The sequence below is a fragment of the Armigeres subalbatus genome, chromosome 2 (genome assembly GCF_024139115.2).
Source record: "Armigeres subalbatus isolate Guangzhou_Male chromosome 2, GZ_Asu_2, whole genome shotgun sequence".
Taxonomy (NCBI): Eukaryota; Metazoa; Arthropoda; class Insecta; order Diptera; family Culicidae; genus Armigeres; species Armigeres subalbatus.
The window spans coordinates 144,781,920-144,808,519 of NC_085140.1; the positions used below are offsets into that span (position 1 = coordinate 144,781,920).

At 42.6% G+C, this 26,600-nt stretch overlaps 1 protein-coding gene across 2 annotated transcripts; it reads right to left on the reverse strand.

Moving 5' to 3' along the window:
- Positions 1–1,091: 1,091 nt before the first annotated feature.
- On the reverse strand, positions 1,092–13,844 carry LOC134210943 (syntaxin-10). 2 transcript variants are annotated; one of them, XM_062687392.1, is made up of 5 exons: positions 13,624–13,844; positions 3,714–3,883; positions 2,956–3,547; positions 2,788–2,882; positions 1,092–2,251 (listed from the first exon to the last, which is right to left on the reverse strand). In XM_062687392.1, exons 3-5 carry the CDS (start codon positions 3,447–3,449, stop codon positions 2,175–2,177), a joined length of 666 nt encoding a protein of 221 aa, XP_062543376.1. In that variant the 5' UTR covers positions 3,450–3,547; positions 3,714–3,883; positions 13,624–13,844; the 3' UTR covers positions 1,092–2,174. The 2 variants fall into 2 exon arrangements, with proteins under 2 accessions (XP_062543376.1, XP_062543375.1); XM_062687391.1 differs by lacking the exon at positions 13,624–13,844 and adding an exon at positions 12,650–13,198.
- Between the last annotated feature and the right edge of the window lie 12,756 nt (positions 13,845–26,600).

Sequence of the window (26,600 nt, forward strand, 5' to 3'; positions counted from 1 at the left end):
AAGTGAAAGACAAATACTCGGAGGAAATAATTGGGTTGAAACTGCGACTGGGGACATAATGGAAGCATTCGTTGATTCGGTAGGCCATTTGTTTCAAACTCCAGGACAATTTGGATATCTTTGAACATCTCATATGCCTGGATTTGTGACGTAAGTGGAACTTAAAGACTCGGAGAACATCATTGGGTTGATACCGCTGCTGGAAACAGCATGGAAGCCTTGGTTGATTCGATAGACCATTTTACTCAAAATCCAGGACAATTTGGAGATCTTACAACATCTCAAATGACTGAGGTATTCGACACTGTGCGTTAGTGACGTGACACTTGATGTGAAGAACGCATTCAACAGCGCAAGCTGGGATAACATCGCGTTCTCGTTACACCGGCTTAGCCTGCCGGTGAGCCTGTACCGGATTTTGGAAGCTATTTACAGAACCGTGTACTATTATACGAGACCTATGCCGTTCAGAGAAGCGTTCCTATTATCGCAGGAGTTCCGCAAGGTTCAATACTGGGCCCGGTATTATGGAAGCTTAGGTACGACGGGGTCCTGAAACTAATAAGTCCCGAAACTAAACTGAACTAAGTCCCGAAGTCCCGAATTAAATCCAGTAACGCGGCGTCGGTGTTTGCACTTGTTATGTTAATTTTCTTAACATTTGACAGTTCACCGTAGGTTTTATGTGATTCAGGCTTCGGTCCGATTCGCGAAGTAAAATCAAATTAAACTTAAAAGTGGCAGTTCGGAAATTATAAAATCCCTTGGTCATAAGAATGCAAGAGCAAGACAACAAAACATCTATCAAAAAATCATTTGAAAATAATTGAACTGTCATTTTTAAGTTTAATTTAATTTAAATTCGCGAATCGAACCAAAGCCTCAGAAGAGTAAAACTAATAAAAGCCAACATTATATGAGGTCATAAAGTTAGTTGAAAAGTTATTTCTGGTAAAAGTCTAGGGAACTGGGGTTTACCTACCATGCCGGGCTTACCCACATTTCCCCTACACGTTCTTATATATACATATGGCACTTTCTGGTTGGTATGTATTAATGGGTTTTCTCTATCGCAAAAAATAAGTCAAGAGTTAATTCTGAATGTTTATTTTATTCGATACAATATAAAAATAAAGAAAATAAACATTTAAAAATCCATTCCTATTGCTGTTTACTATCGCTATTCTGGATATCTTTTCCCTCCTAAAATTTATCTCACCATCAATATAATGGCTAATTATATTGGAATCAATGTTATTTTCCTTTTACTCGAAAATATGATTAAATTTGGCTTTGAATAGGCTTCCGCGCATATACATATAATTCTCCTGTTATGTCTCTGATCTTGATCTACGTTTATTTGCTCCCCTACTTTCTTGATCTAAACCGTGAGAACTGTAAAATTTATTTGGAAAAGGTTGAATAAAAGGGCAAAAAATAAATCTTTTTATTTCTAAATCTCTTTGTCAGTTCCATGCTAATGAAAGCATTTTTGACTAGATTTGTTTGTTAAATATATCGTCAGATCGGGAAAAAGTATGCAGTGCTTCTACGGATTACAACGAAAAGTGTTTGTACGTGCATCATACCTACCATTCATAAGAAGAAATATATTTGGTATATTATATATCAATAATAAAGGAAAGGTTGTTCAAGGTTCAAGTCGTGATGCTACCAGAGCCAAAAGAACGCACATATTCACTATATGTACACGCATTATCACTCGTATAAATTAAACACTTTACTTACTATAATTAGTCTACGTGTAACTGCTATCACTGCTACCGTTGCTATTTCTCTTACAACTTACTTGCTGCCTCTAAATGGAACGTAAAACAATTCATAAAAAGGGAATATTTCGTTCTGATTTGCCGAAGACTTGATTAATCTTCCATTCGAATTTTCGATTCTTTCCCAGTCTGTCGACTTAAATGTGGAATTTCATTATAGTTCATTTGCACAAGATAAAGCTCAGAAATTTGGAACTTTCATAGACATTTATGTACGCTGGCGGACCACTTTCGCTTGGGAGAATTTACCCGGATCGAGTTTATTAGAATAAAAACCTAATGTGAAATGAAATGTGATCTGTTAGTTTGCATTTACGTAATGGAATCTTCAAAATGAGTTTTCTCCTGTCGCGAAACAAAATATTTAAATAAACGGTTCTAAACTTAGAGAATGATATAAATTATTATCACAACAACCAGCATCACCGATAGCACCACGATCGCCATCCATTGTCGCCGTTCTGCAAGCAAAAAAAAAACATTATTTTTTGACTCATGCTCTTTGAAAATACTACAATAAATTATAAATTCATGATTGAAGCGTTTTGCTTCGCAACACCGTTGGTGGAGTAATTTTTCCTTTGAATTTCCTCAAAGCTCTTCTGAATTTTTAAAGGATGTTATTTCAATTTAAGTTTCCAGAGTTTTCTTCTGAATTCTTAAGAGAAGTTCTTCTGAATTTTCAAAATAAATGCTTTTAATTCAAAATTTCCAAAAATGTTTTGAATCTTCATAGCAAATTATTCCAAGAAAACTCTAAGCCTCCTGAATTTCATAGGAAAATTCTCTTGAATTTCCAAAGGTTTTATTTTTATTTTTTCCTTGTGATTGTTCCTTCCATGTTGTTCATAATGATTGGTTTTATTTGTGACTTGTTGGGACTGCGACATTACCTGTTGTTTTTATAGGGAAGGGGAGGGGTGATGTAGCGTCGTGGTCCATTCAGATTTTGATTTGTTTCTTTTATTTTGAAACGCATACATTAATTTAAACTTACCACTAGTAATGTGCAATACTTTTGCCACCTTCTTCATGGTAGAGTCCAGTTTCGATTCGGTTTGCTCTAGTTCGTTGCCAAACTCGTCCAACATACTGAAAAATGAGAAAATTTTGAATTCATAATTTCCAAACCTCCACCCAGGCCAGAAGCCGCTCGTCTACTCACACTGCCTGTTCGTCCAGCTCGACGCCGATCTGGCGCGAAACCGTTTTGAGCGTGCCAATCGAGTCGCTAATCACGTCCAGCTGTTCGTCCTGGGAGGCCATTATCCGCTGCTGGGTGGTCAACGTATCTTCAATGAACCGGTTCGATCCACTGTCGAGCACCGACGACGACGATGGAGCGTAGTGCGTCGGACTGTCGTCCAGGTTGTTCTCCAGCTTGGAGTACTTGGCTCCACTGTGTCGTGATGCCGCCATTGCTGCCCCAGCTGAGCTGATCAGATTCTTTCCGGTTCCCGCTAGGTTAAGATTGTTGTTGTTCAAGTTGTTCAGGTGTGTGCCGCCCGCGTTGACGCCGTTTCCGATAATACAGTTGTTGTTGATGAAATTCTTGCTCACTTGATTTTGGGGCGACCCGTTGTCACAGCTGTCCAGCAGGGGTTGCCTTGCGGTGATGTCTCTATCCCGGTTACGGTTAATGCTCATGCGATCTTTCATAGATTTGACCTCATCGCGGGTTGTATCGATGAAGTTTCGTCGACTGGAAAGCTCTTTGTTGTCGATCTTAAACTTGCTAGGATTTTTCTCTACAATACGTAAAAAAACGGGCTAAGGAAAATTATTTTGATCAAACTAAGACGAGTCACGTTTTAGAACTAAAATTCATTAATTTCAGGCATCATACACAAACATAACTCGCACGCACTGGCAAATGCACATTATTCGAAAACAATGGGTAGAAGCTATTTTTGAAAAGGATATTGATAGTGTCCTCGAGGTCCTCTAGGTCCCATTCGATGCTACGTAAGGAATTTTTCAATTCGGTAGTTGTCCAATCAGCCTCCGCAGTCGTGCCACCGGATAGGGCATCGTTCAGCTCACGCCACCGAAGGTATAGTCCACGAGTCTTGTTAAGTGCCTTAAATACTTCGCTGCAATATAATATGAAGAACAAAGATGTTTAATTTGTATTTTCTATTACAATAATAATGATGCCTATTCCGATAAATCCATATTTGCTAACTAACCTGGCAGACAATGTTCTGCTTAGTAGGCATAGTGATGAACTTTTTTTTAAAAATAAAACCTATTTAAAAAATCACTTGCATAGTAGGCAAGAATGCACGTTGTGAATTGTGTTTTGAAGATGCCTTCGTGGATGATCCGGGCATTACAGCCCACATGTCTTTTCTCAAGGGTAGGGACTTACATTACTTCATTTAATCATTTCTTCCACCAAGGGCCTCCTCAGTTTAATAACTAAGGCATTAAACCCTTTCAGGGCGCCTTTTTTACGGAGATTTAACGTTAAAAATTGGGGTTTTTCACTGCATCCGGCCAAAACCAGTTTAAATTTGACTGAAAAAGCGTTGTAATTTTTTTTTCGGATTTCCTAGGCCGTTCAAACTGTTCTGGAGTATATAACCTCAAATGCAAATATTAGGAAATAAGTCTATAAACAAATTGCCTTAAGCTGAGATATATTTCCAAAATTATCTATGCGATCATGAGACATAAATTGATCGAGTTTTGAATAAACGTTAACTACTTCAGGGACTCTAAAACGTCCTTAAGTTCAGAACCTGCGCTGTACCTGATCAAATTAGCCTTGAACGATGTATTCGTGCATCGTTGAACATCCCATCTCTTGAGCCGATAGAATTACACTCATTACTTTTATAAGCTACAACTACGGCTTCCGATTTTCCCGGGAATCAACTGCCCGGGAAACGGGAAATGGAACACTAATTTCCTGGGGTAACGGACAATGAAAAAAAATATACGGAATTAAAAATCGATACTTATATTTTGTCGTAAAATATTATTTAAAAACTGTTTGTGAAATGAAACAATTTACCCGACCTCGTTGTCCTTATATGATCAAAGCGTTGTTTAAAACTCTGATGAAATTTTCCGTTAGGTTCGAAAAGTGTTTAACCCCTTCTGCAATACGTTCGCCATGTCATAAGCATCGATTGTCGAAGTATTAGCACCCGGCCTAACTTAAGAGTAAGATCTACAGTGTCCTGATTAGGGTTGCCACATTTATACCTGTATGGATGGGATTTGATTATTTTTTAATCTGGCAAGAGTGCGCCTTTAAGAATGGTAGCCATACAACCTTTGTTGGACTAACCACATTGCTCAGCCACACTAATCAAAAGTACTGAATAATTATTTCTGGATATGGCTAGATCTGATTCTTTCCTATTATTGATAGTGTTCAAATATAGTCTAAAAAAGAAACCTAAAATCTGTTTACTTTAACACTCTAATGTGCCCAGAACTGAATGCAAACTCTTCATGATTTGGGAAAGCTTCTTAAATATTCAAATGAATTAGTTTTGCAAAATAAAAAAAAGTATTCAGGATATTCAGGATGTTCTACCTTTGCGAGCTTAAGAAATATCTGGAAAAACAGACAGATAAGTAAACGCACCAAAATATGAATTTTCAACTCTAACGTGAAATCTGTGCTGTTATTGTTATACGCTAGCGAAACATGGTGTGTATCAGAGGAGAACAATCAATGGCTGCCGGTGTTCACCGGTGCCTGCGGTATATAATTCGGGCCTGGTGGCCTCACAACTGGATCTCAAAAGACGAGCTCCATGTTCGTTGTCACCAGAGGCCGATAGCAACAGATATTCGGGATCGGGAGTGAGCACACTCTACGTAGGGCCGAAACGAAATCTGTAAACAAGCATTAGGCTGGAAACCAGCGGAACATCGCAGCAGAGGCAGACCCAGAGGCTCATGGCGGCGGAGCCTCAATGAAGAAATAAAAGAAGTCGACCGAAATCTAACCTGACAACAGGTTAAAGCGGTAGTTGGACAACGCTCAGGATGGAGATCTTTCAAGTCGGCCATTTGCACCACCGGAGGTGTACAGGATCCATAAGTAAGTAAGTGAATATGAGTCTGTTCGTGAATTGAATCAAAATGGGGTGTCTAAGAAAAATCCCTCTGAAAATGAAAAGCCATGCCTACCAAAGCCGCCACTGCTCAATTAAAATTGGTAGCTCTATAGAAATAAGTAAATGTGTTCTTGTAATCGAAAAGTTTCATTACAGACGCTAGTATTTTTTATTTGATTATGCAACGTCCACTGGCCCTTGAACTTACTAAATGAACGAGAGATTGAAAAACCCTACTCGATCCACCTCTCTTCAACATGCATCATAATAATATGGGGTGTAAGCTATCTCGAAAGCGATTTATGCTCTTGAAATAAAGTGTTTAAAGGACCATGTTATTCATCAGCCACCATCATTTTTGAAGAAGTTAAAAAAAATAAAAAAATAATTTAGTTTGTTAATTTCAGAACATGTGATCTACTCGATCAACCAAGTCTTGAACGATGTATCCGTGCATTGAGCCGATAGGATTTCTTTAATTACTTTTACTGAGCTCAGGTCTTTCTGCTCAGTCCAAAGATATTAAATGGTGCATGTGAAGCAGGGACGATCCCTCCCCAGGCCATCTGCGAGTTATGGCGCCTGCCTAGGATGTGGTGGGGTTTGACAGTGGGCTCTGTTAAACCTCTATAAAAAGCTGCATGTATCCGCAAGTAGTCTCTGCCAAAGCGACCGTGTGCCGCTCAAAGCGCAGAAGCCCAAGTCCTGGTGTTAGTTGGGACGCTAATCAGCCCTGACACGACGGCCCTCCGACGAGACTGGAAGTTTGCGCAGGCCCAATAAGCCGCCTTTAAAAACAACCATTACGAACGACATAGAAGATAATACGACTCGATACAATCGGCAACGACCTAGGCGACGAATAAAGGATCACGATTAGAACACGGAACTGCAAGTCGCTAGGCTTCGCAGGTTGCGACAGGATAATCTACGATGAATTACATCCCCGCTACTTCGACGTTGTAGCGCTGCAGGAAATCTGCTGGATAGGACAGAAAGTGTGGAAAAGCAGGCATCGAGCGGCTACCTTCTACCAAAGCTGTGGCACTATAAGGGTGTACGGAATCAAATTACATCGCTTCCAAAAGTTGATAACATTTCGCCTCCTTGGCTGATTTAAACGAAATTTTGTGGAAGACGGCTTCAGCATGTGTTATTCACACTGCGTGAATTTCATTATGAAATTTCCAGTATGTAGTTTCGAAAAAACAGTCGAAGGAACAGGATGTGTGCAAATAAATCTTGCGCATTCACCTCCATATTCCACATCTTATAAAAAGATGTTAGTAATCCAATTTTGTGCCTTTGACCCCAACATCACCAGAATTGCGGCCGATCGAAAGATACTGGTCTGGAATGAAAACACGAGCTTCGGAAGCCTCAGAAATTGTTCATTACGGAACATAAAGTGTTGATTTGGCCTTTCGCGTCAACATTTCGTATTGGTTTCTAACTCCAACGTCAACATTTTCGATCATCCGACTATTACAGGTAAACTTTCCAAAAAACTTTCTGTTTTGTCGCTTTTATAGTAAAAAACCAAAATCAGAAAAATCAGAAAAGCGCTGAAATTCGATTTTGGACTTATATTTGTCATATTTTGGGAGAGCCTCAATCTCATTGTTCAGGCCGGTTCATACTGCAGCACTGTTTTGATTTTTGTAATAGTTGGAGGCGTTAAAAAATATGGGTTATTTGGTAAAGTTGAATTTTTTTAAATTAAACAATCGACTGAGACAATAAAATTAGTTAATTTTTTTAGTTGGGATGGATTGCAAGATGAAAAATGTTAGTTAAGGACATGTACAAAATCTTATGGGTTCATTTAAGGAAAAAGCTTCAGCATTTGGATGTATTTAAGAATTAAAGTGAAACAGTTATACGTAGTCAAAGCTTACATATTGTATTTCGGTCTCTGAAAATTTCATTACAATTGGTTGATAGACTAGTTGTTGGCGAGTAGTTCAAAGTGATGCAATTTGATTCCGTACACCCTTTACGATGGATGCCCACTGCGGGACGTTAAAATCGTCATCGGTGACATGAACGCTCAGGTAGGAAGGGAGGAAATGTATAGACTGGTCATCGGACCGGATAGTCTGCATACCGTATCGAACGACAACGGCCAACGATGCATAAACTTTGCAGCCTCCCGCGAAATGGTAGTCCGAAGCACTTTCTTCCCCCGCAAGAATATCCACAAGGTCACATGGAAATCACCTAATCAAGTAACGGAAAACCAAATCGACCACGTTCAATCAACGGTAAATTCTTCTCCGACATCACGAACGTACGCACTTACCGCAGTGCGAATATTGAATCCGACCACTACCTCGTTGCAGTATGTCTGCGCTCAAAACTCTCGACGGTGTACAACACGCGTCGGAGTCGTCCGCCGCGGCTAAACATTGGGTGGCTACAAGACGGTAGACTAGCCCAAGACTACGCGCAGCAGCTGGAAGTGGCACTCCCAACGGAAGAGCAGCTAGGCGCAGCATCTCTTGAAGATGGCTGGAGAGATATTCGATCCGCCATTGGAAGCACCGCAACCGCTGCACTAGGCACGGTGGCTCCGGATCAGAGAAACGACTGGTATGACGGCGAATGTGAGCAGTTAGTTGAGGAGAAGAATGCAGCATGGGCGAGATTGCTGCAACACCGCACGAGGGCGAACGAGGCACTATACAAACGAGCGCGGCACAGACAAAACTCGATTTTTCGGAGGAAAAGCCAGCAAGAAGCTCGAGACCGTGAAGAGACGGAGGAACTGTACCGCGCTAATAACGCACGAAAGTTCTATGAGAAGTTGAACCGTTCACGTAAGGGCCACGTGCCACTGCCCGATATGTGTAAGGACATAAACGGGAACCTTCTTACAAACGAGCGTGAGGTGATCCAAAGGTGGCGGCAGCACTACGAAGAGCACTTGAATGGCGATATGGCAGACAACGGTGGCGGTATGGTAACTAACCTAGGAGCACGCGCGCAGGACATGCGACTTCCGGCTCCGAATCTCCAGGAAATCCAGGAGAAGATCGGTCAAATCAAACTTGTATACAAGTGCGAAAAAACAGAATCGGATAGGCAGCCCCCACAGAAAAATTGTGATTCTCGCTTTGTTTTCGCTCATTTCGTGTTGGTTACTGCACAGCTGTGTAGAACAAGTTAAAATGCATCATCAGAGCCAGTGCTCCCCGCATTTGGTGCTTTCTAAAAGAAATTTATCATGGGGTATAGCCTCCCGAATCAGTTCTCTATCATGACAGCTTGCGAAAAAAGTCTCTCGCGGTATGCTACATATCGTATATGTATACAGAGATGATAAGTGAGAGACTTGTTCATTCTCTTTAGGATTCAATCCCTGCTTGAAAGTAAGCTTCCAAGCCTATTATAGGGGGCTTCAGAGCCTCTTGACAGGCGGCTTCCGAGCCATATAAAAGGAGGTTCTTGTGCTTTTTATAAGTATGCTTCGCAGCCTCTTGAAGAAGAGTTCCAAGTCACTTTTAGGGGAAGATTCCGAGCCTCTTGAAATAAAGCTTCCGTGCCTCTTGAATGGATTATTCCGATACTCTCGAAGGGAGGCTTCAGAGTCTCTTGAAGAGCAGCTGCCGAGCCACTTAAAAGGAAACTTCTGAGCTTCTTAAAAGAGGTTTCTGAAACTCTTAAAATAGGCTTCTTAGCCTCTTGAAAGTATGCTTCCAAGCCTCTTGAAAGAAGAATTCCGAGCCCCTGAAGGGAAGCTTCCGAGCCTATTGAAACTAGGCATCCACGCTTCGCATCCTCTTGAAAGGAAGAGTCTCTTGAAGAAAGGCCTCCGAACCTCTCGAAGGGAGGCTTGAGAGCATCTTTTAGGAAGGCTTCAGAGCCTCTTGAAAGGCACCTGACGAGCCACTTAAAAGGAGGCTCCATAGCATCTTGATAGTACGATTCCAAGTTTATTGAAAAAAGAGTTCCGAGCTTCTTAAAGGAAAGCTTCAGAACCTCTTGAAGTACACACTTAACTCATTTCACCGTATTCGGTAAATTTTACCGAAATCTCAACAGCAGAACTGTTCGGTAATTCATTTTACAGATTTTTTGTAATTTTTTCCATTGCTCAACTGTCAAAATCACCGAAAATCAGTTAAATTATTTACCGAACAGTTCTGCTGTTGAGATTTCGGTAAAATTTTACCGAATTCGGCGATTTATTTTAAGTGTGTAGGCTCCCAAATCACTTGAAAGCAGCCGTCCGACCCTCCTGAAAGGAGCCTTCCGAGCCTCTAGAAAGAGCCTTTCAAGCCTCTTGAAAGTAAGCTACCACACCTTTTGAAAAGAAGCTCCCGAGCCTCTTGAAAGGCGGATTTCGATCCGCTTAAAAGGAGGTATCTGAGCATCTTGAAAGGACGCCTCTGAACCTGTTGAAAGTGGGCTTCCATGTCTCTTGAAAAAAAACCAAGCCTCTTCAAGGGAGGCTTCCGAATCTCTTGATAGGGGACTGTCGAGCTTCTTGGAAGGAGGCTTCTAAGCTTCTTGAAAGTAGGCTTCCGAGCTTCTGAGAAGATGCTTCCGAACAACTTGAAGGGAAGCTTCCGAGCCTCTTGTAAGGCGGTTTTCGAGCCACTTAGAAGGAGGCTTCTGAGGCTCTTGAAAAAAGGCTTACGAGCCTTTTGGAAGAAGGCTTACGAGCCTCTTGAAGGATGCTTTCGAACCTCTTGAAAGTAGGCTTCGGAGCTCTTGAAAGGAGGGGTCGAGGATGCTTCCGAGAAGCGTAGAAGGATGCTTCCAATTCTCTTGCAACGAAGCAACTGAGCTTTTCGGAAAAAAGCCTGCATGCCTCTCAAATGGAGGCTTTCGTACCTTCAGCCTCTAGATTTTAGTTCAGAAGCATGTTGTTAATATATTATTCATATTAATTTATTATTAATATATTATTCAAATATATAAAAAAAATGGTTTCAAATAGGTAGATTGCATTGAAGGTTTTTTTTTAATTTGTTCATTTAACGTTTTGTCCTTTTGATCTTTTGTCGCAAAGCCCTTCATACACTGTACCCCTAGCAGCACATATGTTCCACATGGGTTACTGTAACTCATATGTGGCCAGATTTAGTCACATCCAAGTTGCTGAAACCAATTCCGTGTGACTTGTGCTGCTCGGGACAGGTTTTAGAGGGCATGATTAAAAAGGCTTTGATTCACTAATCGCTATGCATATTATGTACAAGACAAAATTTAGAAATAACAAATTACACAATTATCAAAACTTTATCAATAAGTTCAGATTGGAATTGTATCACATCCACCATTACGCATTCTTGTCCGAGGTACCCCCTGGGCTCAGCAAAAGTACCCCCAGGGGTACATGTACCCCAGGATGAGAACCGCTGCCCCATAGTGATATTCTAGAATTTGTGAAACATTCGGAAGTTGCGGTCATAAGACCTATGCAATAACAGTTTCCACAAAGTTTTGGGTATCTATAAAAACTCTTCCATTTGTTGGGATACCTGTGATACCTGTGCAGATATGTAATATCAATCCTGCTCCGAAATGTTCTTGAGTTCAGGTCCTCACATTTACAATCATGTTGCGTGTTTCACACCAATTTCAGGTCAATCTACTCAGTTCAAAGATATTACAATATTTATGTGCTCGACTTAAAACCATCAGATGGTTTGTGAAAATATTCTGCATGCATCATGGTGACATTGTAGAGGTCGCAATACCAATACCACGTATCTGATCACGTATCTAATACCACGTATCTGATCAAGAATCTAGGGATCTATTGAGAAAAGTTTTGTAAGATGCCGATGCCATTTTGGAGCATGACCTAAACATCAGTACGTTTCGCAATATCTGTCGTAATTCTGTTATTGATACCTTACTCTATTATTGATTTGCTTCTATTTATTCTTTTTTTGGCATTACATCCCCCACTGGGACATTGCCGCCTCGCAGCTTAGTGTTCATTCAGCACTTCCACAGTTATTAACTGCGAGGTTTCTAAGCCAAGTAACCATTTTTGCATTCGTATATCATGAGGCTAACACAGTATCATCTATGCCCAGAGAAGTCGAGACAATTTCTAACCCGAAAATTTCCTAAACCGAACCCAGCCGCGCATCTTACCGCACGGCTAAGGCCTGCATGATCATAAGGCTTACATATCTTGATAGGCTTCTAAGGGCCTGTTGAGAAGAAGTTTGATGAATGCCCAGCACATTTTAGAGGTCGATACTGCATAGGACTTACAAGCTGAAATTCACAATATTTCGCGAATTCTAGAATATCACTATGAGCACACCGAGAAATGCTGACATGTACTACTTCTGTTCTCATCGTTGTATTCCCATAGATATAAATTTTATATCTTTTGATTTATTATAAAATAAACAAGAATTAAATATAATGAAAATATGAGTAACTTTTAGCATGCTCCACTTTATTACTAAGGGCTTAAGAAAGAATCGCTTCGGCGCCAGCTTGTTCTAGGTGGTTGATATGTTTATAAACTAACATCAGTTACGGTAATAAGCCAGAAAATAGGCAATTAGTTTTCATTATCGCATTACTGCCAGTTCGTTTTCGCAAGCCGTACACCTGCTACTTTACCTCCCATCTGAACTTCCAATTAATATTAATTCGTTATGATAGGCAAGTGCACTTGCTTCATACGGGACCTGAATATATGCTTCAAACGATTACATGAATCAATGTCTTTTTTGCATTTATTAAAACAGGATTAAAACTGAAGAACGATAATGACGTAATTTCGAAATAATCACTTGCACTTACTCCTTCACTACAAAGAATGGATCTTCCATCATCATTCGTTGGCAGCAGTAATCCAATTTTTTCTCTCAGCAGCTGGCATCCATCTACTGCCACTTCACGCGATACGGTCGATATCTACCATCACTTTTCTCATGTTTTCACAAAGATCCAATCTTATCCAACAGCCAAAGGACATGGCTCCACAAAATGTCCACTCACTCCTTTTGGGGAACACCGAAGAATTTGGTCCCTCAAATTGTCCTATTCAATGGTAGTTTTTCTTGACTCCTTCACAATGCGCACTTTGCAATCCTAAATAATAATCGAATCGACCCGTCGATTTCTTTGAACTAGATGGCTCTAGGACGCACACCGTAAAACTTATCAATCACGTAGACAGAACACAAAATCAGGATAACAATCAACTTGGATACTTTTAGAATTACGGAAATGCAGATCTAAATACGTCACAAAGCTGATCCTGCCTCTGAACAGGCTCACAGGATAATCGAAAAATGTGCAATAATCTTTCGCATCCTGACGATTGGCTTCGCTCAAGGTATCGTTCAGACTATCACATCAATGGGTACATTGCCCTATGCAAATGTTGGGACACTTGGTGAAAATGATTGTTGTTCAAATAATACTAAACGTCAGTTATTTTAGTATAGCATAACTTTTTCTGAAGACCATACATTTATTGAATATAAAACTAATTACAGTGAATTCAAATTGTCTACACTAAAACTAGAAATCACCTTATGAGTTTTGCATCAATTACTAGTTAGGTACAACTCCGAAAGAAAATTAGGTAATATTCGTTTAGATCAGATTAACAAAATGATAAATGGCATCGAACAAATTAATTTAAACTAGAATAAGCAGAATGTATCATGATTACAAAACTTTTTAAGTGATGTTCACCACAATGCTTATCACCGTATTTATACGATGCAATGTCAATCATAAAGCTATGCTCGCACCAACACACTCACCCTGGAGAAATTACGCTGTGCCTGTGCCGTCATTCACCAACGCCATCGGAAAAATCTGCTCACTTCGTATGGATTTTCTTCGCCTAGCCGTGGGTAGTTTACCCACCACCAACCAGCACACAGGGAAATTGGGAAAACAAACCCTCCGGTATGTCGATGTAGGTTCGCTCTGGTCGATTTCCACAGTCCTGCGCACCATATACTTATGCATACGCTCTCGTGATGTGTCATGAAATGTCATAACAAACAACATTGTACGGTGTAACTTTATTTATTACCGTGCGGTGGGTTGGCTTGTTCCTTTGAAATGCCTATAGTTTTGCATATATCAAAAATTTGTACACGGAGAAAATATAAGTACGAAGTTTACAAAAGACAAAATCAGTTAATTTAATGCCATAATGTTTTAGAAATAATTGTCCTGCGTCGCTGAGTTCAGGGTCTCTCGTCTAGTAAGTGCTACATAAACATTTCCTTTCTACTTCCTAATAACGTAACAACGCTTAAGATGTGCGTGGTCAGAAGCAGTAGGAATCAATTTTTCATTGCAATCTGGATAGGGATTTCCTTAGGGATTTCAAATGAAATATTAATAAAACTTGAATTTAATTTACACGAATACCGTCCACAACAATGAAATTAATAGCCGTATATAGAGATGACAAAAGCAAGGAAAATTCTAAAATCATCATCAATTTTATCGCGATACAAATATGTGACTGAAAAATTAAGAAATTACGACGCAGCACGTGTTTACGTTAATACTGATACGTTTAGGGGCCTTTCACAAATTGCGTAACGCTGTAGGGGGAGAGAGGGGTCAGGATGAACGCTACGATCCATACAAAAATTTAACCATCCATACAAAAAGTGTTACAAGGGAGAGGGTGGGGGTCCAAAATCATAAAATTTAGCGTTACGTAATTTGTGAAAGAATCCTTACTTCCGATTTCGATCGGAGGGAGTGTTGTGGCACTTGGCCTGAATTTCCCCGGGACGATCGGCTCCGCCAAATCTCTACACGTACTCAAGCGACCCGGCTTCGCGTACCTATCCGGTTCACTGAGCGGGTTAGGATCGAGGTTCGTGGCGTGCAATTGACGACACGCAGAAAGACGAACCTACACTCTCTAAGAGCAAGATTACCGGTGGTGAGTTTAAGCCGTTTGGCAGCGCAGTATCATTACTTGACACTTTACCCACAGACAAACAGACGTAACACTAGAAAAATTTCCATCGACCATGACTTAAACGATCAATTTACATTTGATCGATTGCGCGTTTCACAAATAGAGGCGCTAGCGTCATAATCCTTCGAGTTTGACATTTCACTCCAGCGCCCTCTGGTGACAATGTCATACGAAACATTGTTTCGTGTAACATACTCGCAAGATGGTGGTAGAGGAAATGGGCAATGGATTTTTTTTTGTCTGTGCTTTACCGGTCGCTACTGAACGCGCTGCTATAACAGTAGCGCGACTGACAGGTGACCAAATTTGGTAGCGCGATAAGAGCGCTTTAGTTATTTTGAGCTTTTTAGTGGAATGTTTGCACCTGTCATAAGACGAGTTTATACAATCCCATTGAATTCCACCAATTAATTGTATCTTAACAGATACGTATTTCGACCTCAACAGTAAGGCCGTCTTCAGTGTCTCGTACTTGACTCGACTTAGATAAGGTAAAAACAATTAAGTGGTGGAATTCAATGGGATTGTATAAACTCGTCTCATGATAGGTAATCTTTTCATGAATTAATTTGAATACAGCAATCAATAGCTTTCATGTTGTTCTGTTGATTGCGCTATTCAAATTAATTCATGAAAAAATGTAACTTAGGTCCTTTTGAAAAGTTAAGCGAGAAATGTTGAATCTTTTGAAATCATTTTACTGTTCAACTATTCAAATCTGAGCTATCATTCAATTTGATTCTAAAGCATATTCGAAAAAAATTGCGCCGATTAGCATGGCGATCGGAGGCATGGCGCCTGTTTGCCGCCTATTTGCAGCTCACATGCGTGCCATAATGAGTTGAACTTTTATAACAAATACTATAAACTTGAAATTGATACAAAAACGAACAGATTTTATGAACGCAAACAAAACACGACACAAGATCACAAATTAAAACAAAATTCAAAATTTATTTTTGTTTTATCGGTTCTAATCGTATATTTTTATTTAAATGGATGTCAATTTTGACCGCCCATTTTTTTCTGCTGAACGATAATTTTAATTTTCTTTTTGTAAAATGTGCAGTGTGAAGTGTGCAGATTGTATTTGGATATGTGTTCTTGTGATAGTGATCTGTTCCAGCAACTCCAACAAATATGGAGCGGTGTCAAGGTCATTCCAAAGTTTGCCTAGCGGACGTTTCAATTGGCATTCAGGAACGTCTTCATTGGCGTTGGGGGACTGATACCATCAAAGGGAATAAGATTTCCCTGATGGGAGGCAATAGCAATGACCAGTCATCAGATGTGATTCGAAATGGAGGAACGAAGGTGGACAGCAAATAGGCAAATTTAATCGGTGAGACCGTTCTAGTTATTTTTATGCTAATCAAATTATTTGATACTAAATACGTACAGGGCATCGTTTGCTGCTATTGCCGCGAATACTGTGGGAGTCCCAGGTATCCGGTTCAAGCTTTAGCTAGCAACGGTGGCTCTTCTCTTGAACTTCTGCATAAAATGTTGCTGGTGGTGAAGTTTTCCATCCGAATCCCTGTAGATGCAGTAACTCAGATTTCTTGGAAGATTAAATCTCCAGAAGATGTACGATAATATAGATAATATGCACCCGTCTCCCGAATTTTCCGAGTGCTATCAAGTTCTTCTCTGGCATGGTCCAAGTTTCATGTCCGTAGAGGACTACCGGTCTTACGAGCGCTTTGTGCATGACACATTAGATGCTGAATTGTTTTGACCGCAGTTTCTTCTGTAGCCCGTAGTAGGCCCGACTTCCACAGATGATGCGCCTTCGTTTTTCACGACTAACATTGTTATCAGCCGTTAGCAAGAATCCAAGGTAGACGAATTTCTCGACCACCTCGAAGGTATCCCCGTCACTCGTAACACTTCTTCCCAGGCGTGCCCTGTCGCGCTCGGTTCCGCCCACAAGCATGTACTTGGTCTTCGATGCATTCACCACCAGTCCAACTTTTGTTGCTTCACGTTTCAGGCGGATGTACAGTTCTGTCAGCTTTGCAAACGTTCGGTCGACAATGTCCATGCCATCCGCGAAACAGATAAATTGACTGAATCTGTTGAAAATCGCAGCCCGGCTGTAACACGGCTCTAGCCCTACGCGGTCTATACTGTCGTATGCCGCCTTGAAATCAATGAACAGATGGTGCGTTGGGACCTGGTATTCACGGCATTTCTGAAGGATTTGCCGTACAGTAAAGGTCTGGTCCTTAGTCGAGCGGCCGTCAACGAAACCGGCTTGATAACTTCCCACGAACTTATTCACTAATGGTTTCCACACATATGCCGTTATGTGGGAAATGCTTTAGTCCAAATTTATGTGTGCCACACGTTATGATTATGACTGGATTTTTGTCAGCGTAGATGACCCCTTCTTTAAAAGCGTTTGAAGTTCATGGAAAATTTTATCAATCAAATTTATCAAAAAGCGGCGGATTTTTTTTTTGTTTTGGATTTTTTTCCAAGTGGGGGCCTTTGGGAAAAAACAATGGTGTTCAATAATTCCGAAATGCAATGTTCAATCGGACCAATTTTCAATAGTAAACAATGGGACCGCATCTTCCGTCGAATGAAACTTGTTGCAAGTAAATTGGGTAATGCTAAGCTGACTATGTCCAAGGGCTTAACGACCCCTTCCCACGGCCTCTGCGAGTTGAGGGGCCTGCCTAGGACGTGGTGGGGCTTGGCAGCGGGCTCTGTTAAACCTCTACAAAAATCTGCATGTGTCCGCAGGCCCCATCAAAGCGATCGTGTGCCGCTCAAAACGCACAGGAGCCCAGGGAGTGCCAATTGGCACATCAGGATTAATGCCAGCGAGATCCAGATTATGGTATTCTGGCCGCAGGTTAACGGACCTTGTCTTGGATCGTAATATTGTGAAAGCGATGACTGTCAGTCTGACATTCTACTCTCTTAGTAGAGCCGGGTGACACTGACTCAAAAGCGACTACTCCAGTAGGATTCGACGGCAGTCACCCAATTACAATGAGTGAAGCTAAAAATAATTCTTTTGACGATGCGTTAAGCATGGAGGTGGTAACACGAAACTGCTCAGGCAGCAATCCGGCGAAGGTGCTCAGAGCAAAGCCAAACGACGTGAGACCATACAGGCCAAACGTCGTCTGGACGGAGCAGATCGGGGTGTAGAGGAGCCTGAAGGGCGTCGACCCGAGAAGGTGACTTCTCGGCCCAAAAAGGCGAAAAGCACCAACCAGGAGCAAGTCGCCGGGCTGCAAGAGGGTACCAGCCGGCCTGTGCCATCGGCATAAGGGACCGAAAATCCCTGGCAGCTGGTCAGTAGGGCAAAGCGGAATTCGAACGCATCTCGACCCGCAAAGAAAGCTAAGGATAGAGGCGAGGCCTTGTTGGTGAAAACTGATAAGGCAAAGTACGCTGAAGTCCTTAAATCGATGTGGCCGAAAAGCTTCCTGTGCTGGGTCAGGACGTGCGAAGCGTCAGACGCATCAAGACCGGTGGAATGATCTTGGTTCTGAAACGCGGAGCGCAGGTTAATGGGACTGACTACAGGAAGCTGGCCCAAGAGGACTTAGGTGACGACACCGAGGTGAGGTCGTTGGGGGCGGAAGTGACCCTCTAGTGCAAGCAACTGGACGAGGTCACGAACGCGGACGACGTCGTCTCTGCCGTCAGAGACTAATGCGGTACAGAGGTCGAGAGGCACGCAAGTAGCCTACCTTAGGTTACTGGTTGCGGAAGCCAAAAAGGTAATGAAGCGAGGGAAGTTGAAGATCGGCTGGTTAGTGAGCAAACTCCAGCCGCCTTCAGTGGACAGGTGCTTTCGGTGCTTAGAGCCAACTTACAACTGTAAGGGCCCAGACCGTAGCTACCTGTGTCGTCGTTGTGGTGAGGAAGGGCACAAGGCGCAGGAATGCATCAAAGTCCCTAATCTGCGCCAGCAAAAAGCAAGCCTGTAACCAGGTTATAGTTGGATTTTTGTGTCCCATCGGAGAGACAAATAAGAAGAAGCCGTGCAAGTAACACAGCTGAATCTTAACCACTGTTAACCAGCAGCAAGCTGCTGTGGCCCTTCTGTCCGACCCGTACAAATTGCCTGTCGATAACGGCAATTGGGTGGTGGACGCGTCTAGGATGGCGGCTATTTGCACGACGGGACGGTACTCGATCAAAGAGGTGTTACACTCCTCTGCTGAGGGTGTCGCGATAGCCAAGATCAATGGTGTGTTCTATTGTAGCTGCTATGCCCCGCCAATGTGGCCATTAGAACAGTTCAACCAGATGATCGATAGGCTATCGTCTGACCTAAAGACACTATAAACAAAGACAGGAAATGTTCCAATTGGAATTCCAAATTTACTGTCAGTGTCATTCCAATCGAGCAAGAGACCTGTCATTCCGAAAAATCGCGCGTAATATTTGGTAAGGGCTATTTCAATTATCATAAATGCACATGTTTCAATTATTATTTTGTTATTTTTTGATCATTTTGAGCCCCAACAAATGGTTGGAAATAAAGTTTACTTGTGTTTATCGTGAATACACTACCCGACTTGGTTTGGTGAACGCGTTACTAATTCAATATGGTTGATTCATAAAAATCTTATAGACCAATTTGAAAAGTTTATGCAGCATCAGCAGTGTTGCGCATTCGAGGTTGCCGGTTGATTTGTTTGTTCAGGGATCAGATTTCGCGTCTTTGTATATAGTGTCTTTGTCTGACCTAGTGGGTCGTAAGCCGGTTGTCACAGCAGGAGACTTTAACGCTTGGGCAGTGGAGTGGGGCAGTCGCTGCACCAATCGAAAGGGTCAAGCGTTACTAGATGCGCTAGCCAACCTCGACACAGTACTAGCCAATGATGGTTCCGCTAGCACGCTCAGAAGGAACGGGGTCGAGTCATGGATTGACGTAACGTTTGTCAGCCCTGGTCTGGCACCAGACTTGGACTGCAGGGTGGACGAGGGTTACACCCGTAGTGATTATCTAGTAATTCGTTTTAAGATCAACTATGGCGTGCAACATCCGAGGTCCGGGGATCCTTGTCAGGTCTGTGGGTGGAGAACCAATCACTTCGACAGCGAAGTTTTCACCGCGGCCCTGGGACTGGAAGCCAACATTGAAGGTCTAAGCGGGGATGCGTTGGTAGCTGTCCTATCACACACGCCCTGCAAGAAATGGTAGACGCCCGGCATACTGGTGGAATCCTGAGATTGCGGTCCTTCGATCAACCTGCCTCAAGGCTAGACGAAGGATGCAACGTGCTCGCACCGAGAATGAAAGAGCGGACCGCCGTGAAGTCTTTCGAGCTGCGAAACTGGTCTTTAACAAGGCCATCAAGAGCAGTAAGAGAGCGTGTTTCGACAACCTATGCGAAGGAGCCAACGCGAATCCGTGGGGTGACGCCTACATGATAGTGATGGCCAAGACCAAAGGGAGCTCTTCACCCCCCGAACGGTCCCCGGATAGGTTGGCAAGGAGTATCTAGGTACTCTTCCGCTAGAGCCCTGGAGCTTGTGGTTCCCGTCAACAACCGCATGTCGGTTCAACATGCAGTGATTCACGTGGGTGAAGTCGCGATCGCATCAAAGCGGAGTTTGAAGCTCCTTGGGGTTGTAATAGACGACAAGCTGACCTTCGCCAGCCTATGTCGACTATGCGTTCAAAAGGGCTTCGATTACTGTGGCGGCATTATCGAGGATGATGTCCAACAGTTCCAAGGTGTGTGCCAGTGGACGTAGGCTACTGGCAGGCTTTACAGTACCTGTTCTTAGGTACGGCGGCCCGTCCTGGGCGAGAGCTCTGGGGGTCACCTCGGCTCGTCGAGCTGAGTCGATCGGTATATAACACTATTATTATTATTATTTAATCAGACTAAGGCCGAAGTGGCCTGTGCGGTATATAAGAGTCTTCTCCATTCGGCTCGGTCCATGGCTACACGTCGCCAACCACGCAGTCTACGGAGGGTCCGCAAGTCATCTTCCACCTGATCGATCCACCTTGCCCGCTGCGCACCTCGCCTTCTTGTGCCCGTCGGATCGTTGTCGAGAACCATTTTCACCGGGTTACTGTCCGACATTCTGGCTACGTGCCCGGCCCATCGCAGTCGTCCGATTTTCGCGGTGTGAACGATGGATGGTTCTCCCAACAGCTGATGCAATTCGTGGTTCATTCGCCTCCTCCACGTACCGTCCGCCATCTGCACCCCACCATAGATGGTACGCAGCACTTTCCTTTCGAAAACTCCAAGTGCGCGTTGGTCCTCCACGAGCATCGTCCAGGTCTCGTGTCCGTAGAGGACTACCGGTCTAATTAGCGTTTTGTAGATTGTCAGTTTGGTACGGCGGCGAACTCTATTCGATCGGAGCGTTTTGCGGAGTCCAAAGTACGTACGATTTCCAGCCACTATGCGTCTCCGAATTTCTCTGCTGGTGTCATTTTCGGCAGTCACCAGTGAGCCCAAGTACACAAATTCTTCTACCACCTCGATTTCGTCACCACCGATGCAAACTCGCGGTGGGTGGCTCACATTGTCTTCTCTTGAACCTCTTCCTATCATGTACTTCGTCTTCGACGTGTTGATGACTAGTCCGATCCGCTTAGCTTCCCTCTTCAGTCTGATGTAGGCTTCTCCATCTTCTCAAAGTTCCGTGCCATAATATCGGTGTCGTCTTCTAAACCAAAGAGCCGGACTGACTTATTGAATATCGTACCGCTCGTGTCAATCCCTGCTCTTCGTATTACCCCTTCTAAAGCGATGTTGAATAACAAACACGAAAGACCATCACCTTGCCGTAACCCTCTGCGGGTTTCGAAGGGACTCGAGAATGCCCCTGAAACTCGAACTACGCACATCACCCGATCCATCGTCGCCTTGATCAACCGTATCAGTTTATCCGGAAATCCGTGTTCGTGCATTAGCTGCCATAGCTGGTCTCGATCGATTGTATCATATGCGGCTTTGAAGTCGATGAACAGATGATGTGTGGACACGTTGTATTTGCGTCATTTCTGCAGTACTTGGCGAATGGCGAACACCTGGTCTGTAGTGGAGCGTTCGCCCATAAAACCCGCCTGGTACTGCCCCACGAACTCCCTTGCAGTTGGTGCTAGTCGACGGCATAAAATTTGGGGAAGTACCTTGTAGGCGACATTCAGCAATGTGATTGCGCGGTAGTTGCTACAATCCAGCTTATCGCCCTTTTGGTAGATGGGACACACGACACCTTCCATCCACTCCTGCGGCAAAACTTCCTCCTCCCAAATCTTGGTAATGACCCAGTGCAGCGCTCTAGCCAGTGCCTCACCACCGTGTTTAAATAGCTCTCCTGGTAGTTGGTCAACCCCAGGGGCTTTGTTGTGCTTCAGCCGGCCAATCTCCTCCTGGATTTCCTGGAGATCCGGAGCCGGTAGAATTATGTCCTGCGCGCGTTCTCCCAGGTCCATCACCATACCGCCATCTTCGTCTGCCACATCGCCATTCAGGTGTTCTTCGTAGTGCTGCCGCCACCTTTGGATCACCTCACGCTCGTTCGTAAGAAGGTTCCCGTTTATGTCCTTACACATATCAGGCTGTGGCACGTGGCCCTTACGTGAACGCTTTAACTTCTCATAGAACTTTCGTGTGTTATTAGCGCGGTACAGTTGCTCCGTTTCTTCACGGTCTCGATCTTCCTGCTGGCGCTTTTTCCTCCGGAAAATCGAGTTTTGTCTGTTCCGCGCCTGTTTATATCGTGCCTCGTTCGCCCTCGTGCGGTGTTGCAGCAATCTCGCCCATGCTGCATTCTTCTCTTCCACTAACTGCTCACATTCGCCGTCATACCAGTCGTTTCTCTGATCCGGGGCACCGTGCCAAGTGCAGCGGTTGCGGTGCTACCAATGGCGGATCGAATATCTCTCCAGCCATCTTCAAGAGACGCTGCGCCTAGCTGCTCTTCCGTTGGAAGTGCCACTTCCAGCTGCTGCGCGTATTCTTGGGCTAGTCTACCATCTTGTAGCCGCCCAATGTTAAGCCGCGGCGTCCGACTTCGACGCGTGTTGTACACCGTCGAGAGTTTTGAGCGCAGGCATACTGCAACGAGGTAGTGGTCGGATTCAATATTCGCACTGCGGTAAGTGCGGACGTTCGTGATGTCGGAGAAGAATTTACCGTCGATTAGAACGTGGTCGATTTGGTTTTCCGTTTCTTGGTTAGGTGATCTCCATGTGGCCTTGTGGATATTTTTGCGGGGAAAGAAGGTGCTTCGGACTACCATTCCGCGGGAGGCTGCGAAGTTTATGCATCGTTGGCCGTTGTCATTCGATACGGTGTGCAGACTATCCGGTCCGATGACCGGTCTATACATTTCCTCCTTCCTACCTGTGCGTTCATGTCATCGATGACGATTTTAACGTCCCGCAGTGGGCATCCATCGTATGTCTGCTCCAGCTGTGCGTAGAACGCTTCTTTCTCGTCGTCGGGTCTCCCTTCGTGTGGGCAGTGCACGTTGATGATGCTATAGTTGAAGAAACGGCCTTTAATCCTCAGCTTGCATATCCTTGCGTTGATTGGCTGCCACCCAATCACGCGTTGGCGCATCTTGCCCAGCACTATGAAGCCGGTTCCCAGCTCGTTGGTGGTGCCACAGCTTTGGTAGAAGGTAGCCGCTCGATGCCCGCTTTTCCACACTTTCTGTCCTGTCCAGCAAATCTCCTGCAGCACCACGACGTCGAAGTTGCGGGGATGTAATTCATCGTAGATCATCCTGTCGCAACCTGCGAAACCTAGCGACTTGCAATTCCATGTTCCAAGCTTCCAATCGTGATCCTGTATTCGTCGCCTAGGTCTTTGCCGATTATATCGAGTCGCATTATCTCTTATATTGTTCGTAATGATTGGTTTTCTAGGCGGCTTATTGGGCCTGCGCAAACCTCCTGTCTCGTCGGAGGGCCGTCGTGTCAGGGCTGTTTAGCGTCCCACCTAACACCAGGACTTGGGCTTGTGCGCTTTGAGCGGCACACGGTCGCTTTGGTGGGGCCTACTTGCGGATACATGCACACTATAGGATTTCGGGCGGTCATTAATCGAAAATGTCATGTCTTCCGAATTATTTTAAAATATTTTCTCTCCATTGTCAATACTCTAATTAAGAGAAATTCTGAATTTGAAGACTCTAAGTGCACTAGTTCCAAAGATATCAGGTAGAAAAGTCAAAAATAGGTAAAAAAATTAGCAAATTTTCTGAAAAATATTTTATTTTCAACTATTTATTGAAATATTTTTTAAATGTTTTTTCTTCAATGTTAATACATCATTACAAAGGTTATTGTATAAGCTTTTAAATGGTGTGCAAAAACTAATGGTTACACTGTGAAAAAAATTGAAAAAATGCGGAAGCAATATTTTTTCCAAAACGACGCTATTTTCAACTTTGATAGTGAAGAACTTTTTTTCCTCAGGAATCCCCGGGTTCTTTTATGATACACATCAAGGACAAAGCTTCGACTAAAATGTCCCGAAAGAATTTCTTGCCAGTATTTGCAATTAACAGAGTTAAGTCACTCTGATTTTTTTTCATTTGTTTTTACCGTGTTTTGCCTCTCTCGTACTCCAAGGTTAATGCTCATTCCAAAAACGAATGTTTGATAGAAGGCCCGGAGACCCCTAGTGGTATATATCAACTAACTCAGCGCGAAGAATTGAGGTGATGTCTGTATGTGTGTGCATGCGCGTCTGTATGTATGTGCGCAAAAGAACGCAATCGCCATTTAGACACTTATTTGTGTCCGATTTTCTCGCAACAAGTTTCATTCGACGGGAAATCTAGTCCCATCGTTTCCTATTGAAAATGGGTCAGACTGAACTATGCGCTCAAAGGGTATGGTCAAAATACATTTATTGGTAATAACTTCGACTTTATTTATAACCATTTGAGCTCATTTAATTAACTTTTCAAAGGAGTAAATGAATAAAACCCCCAATGCAATGCAGCACAACGGTAACGGAAGGATTTAACAGTTCGCTCATATATTTCCTGTCAAATTTTACCGTTTCCGTCGCCATTCCGCTGAAATGCGTTTGGGGCTTGAGTGGTTTGAGTCATTCTCTAAACCTAATTTTCTGAGCTATTCATTAGCTACTGATGGAGAACTAAATATGAGATTTCATAATATGTAAATATTTATAAATCTCCTGGAATCAATAATTCCCGACATGTTTATTGCAAAAGTAAAGACGAACAATATCTTAGTTAGAACGGAGCGTATGAAATTCCTGCTAGTGTTCATGAATGTCTGGCTAATGGTAGGAAATATTTATTCACTCATCTACACTTTGAGGTTCACTGGCTGAACAACCAGCGGAAAGTCAATATAAACAGTTGAAGAAATTTAGAACTCATAATGCAAGAAAATGATCAAGAGAGGCAAATGTTGACATTTTCCTTCGTGCCTTACATGAATCAGATCCATTTTAAGCTCGATTTGGATAACGAGGAGACGTTGGAAAAAATTTTTCACTTAGTTATTCTTATGCCATGCGTAATTTTGTAATATTTGAAGATTTTCAAAAGTTCTTTATCTTCTAATACTTTAGATGAATTTATCTCATCTTCCATCGTTGATGGAATTGAAGAAAATATCATTGAAGACTTAAACCTTGACACAGAAAAGAATGATGCTGTATATAACTTGTAGAAATCATGAAAACAAATCAAAAGTAATTCAAATAGTGTTGTTATTTAAATTAAAAGAATTTTGCTTTTCGGAAGAATGGAGCATTCTTACATTCCACAATGAATGTCCACATTTTTGAGAATATATTAATCTCATTTTTGAATAACTTGTACACGTAAAAATGTCATGGGATTGCGATTTCTAATTTGCTAATACCCTTTTTCAAAAGTTATTTTCAATTCTGATTATTTGATTAACATTTAATGCTTTATGATCCTTCAGATCCTAGTACTTTGTCAAACAAATTGTTCTAAATACAAATTGTGAGGCATGAGAGTGAGAACAAAAAATATCACGGAATGTCATGAAATTAATGTCATTTAACATGATCGCCGCCATAATGTCCATAAATTGCTGAACTTAGTTTTGTACAGCCCCTTCCTTCTCCTTAAGAAAACGCACGAAATTTCAACTTCCCAAATAGGTTTGCTTTGTCACGTTAATCGAACCTATGAAAAAATAATTACGTAATTCATAGACGATCCCCAAAGGGGGTTGAAATTGTATATTCATGCTATTTCGACCATACACAGCTAAAACTAAGTGGAAAATCACTTTAAAAGTCCAATTTTATTTTTGACCGCTCGCTTGTATGGGGATCCCCCATAGTGATGCAGCTTTTTATAGAGGTTTAACAGGGCCCACTGTCAAACCCCACCACATCCTAGGCAAGCCCCACAACTCGCAGATGGCCTGTATATAACACTATGCGTCTTCCAAAAAAAGTTCATTTTTGGAGTAATCCTCTAGCCTTTCGGTACAACTTTGTCACAGAGAAACAAACTTCTCACTTGGAGCAAAATGCAATCAAAATCATCGTCACGGACGCATTATCGCTTATTGCTAAATTCACTGTGAATGGACAAGCGGCAACCAGATGGCGGTAGTGCACAAACGTCAAACACAAACATAATCGATGGAAGCACCACCAGTGGCCGATTCACCACATACAAAAAATTGAATCCATCGTTAAAAAGGTAAACGATGGAACATGTGTTGAGTGAGACGTCTGTTTCTCTGTGACTTTGTTGTACGAGAAAGGCAAAAATGGTTACTGATCAAATGAATATAAAACAAAATTA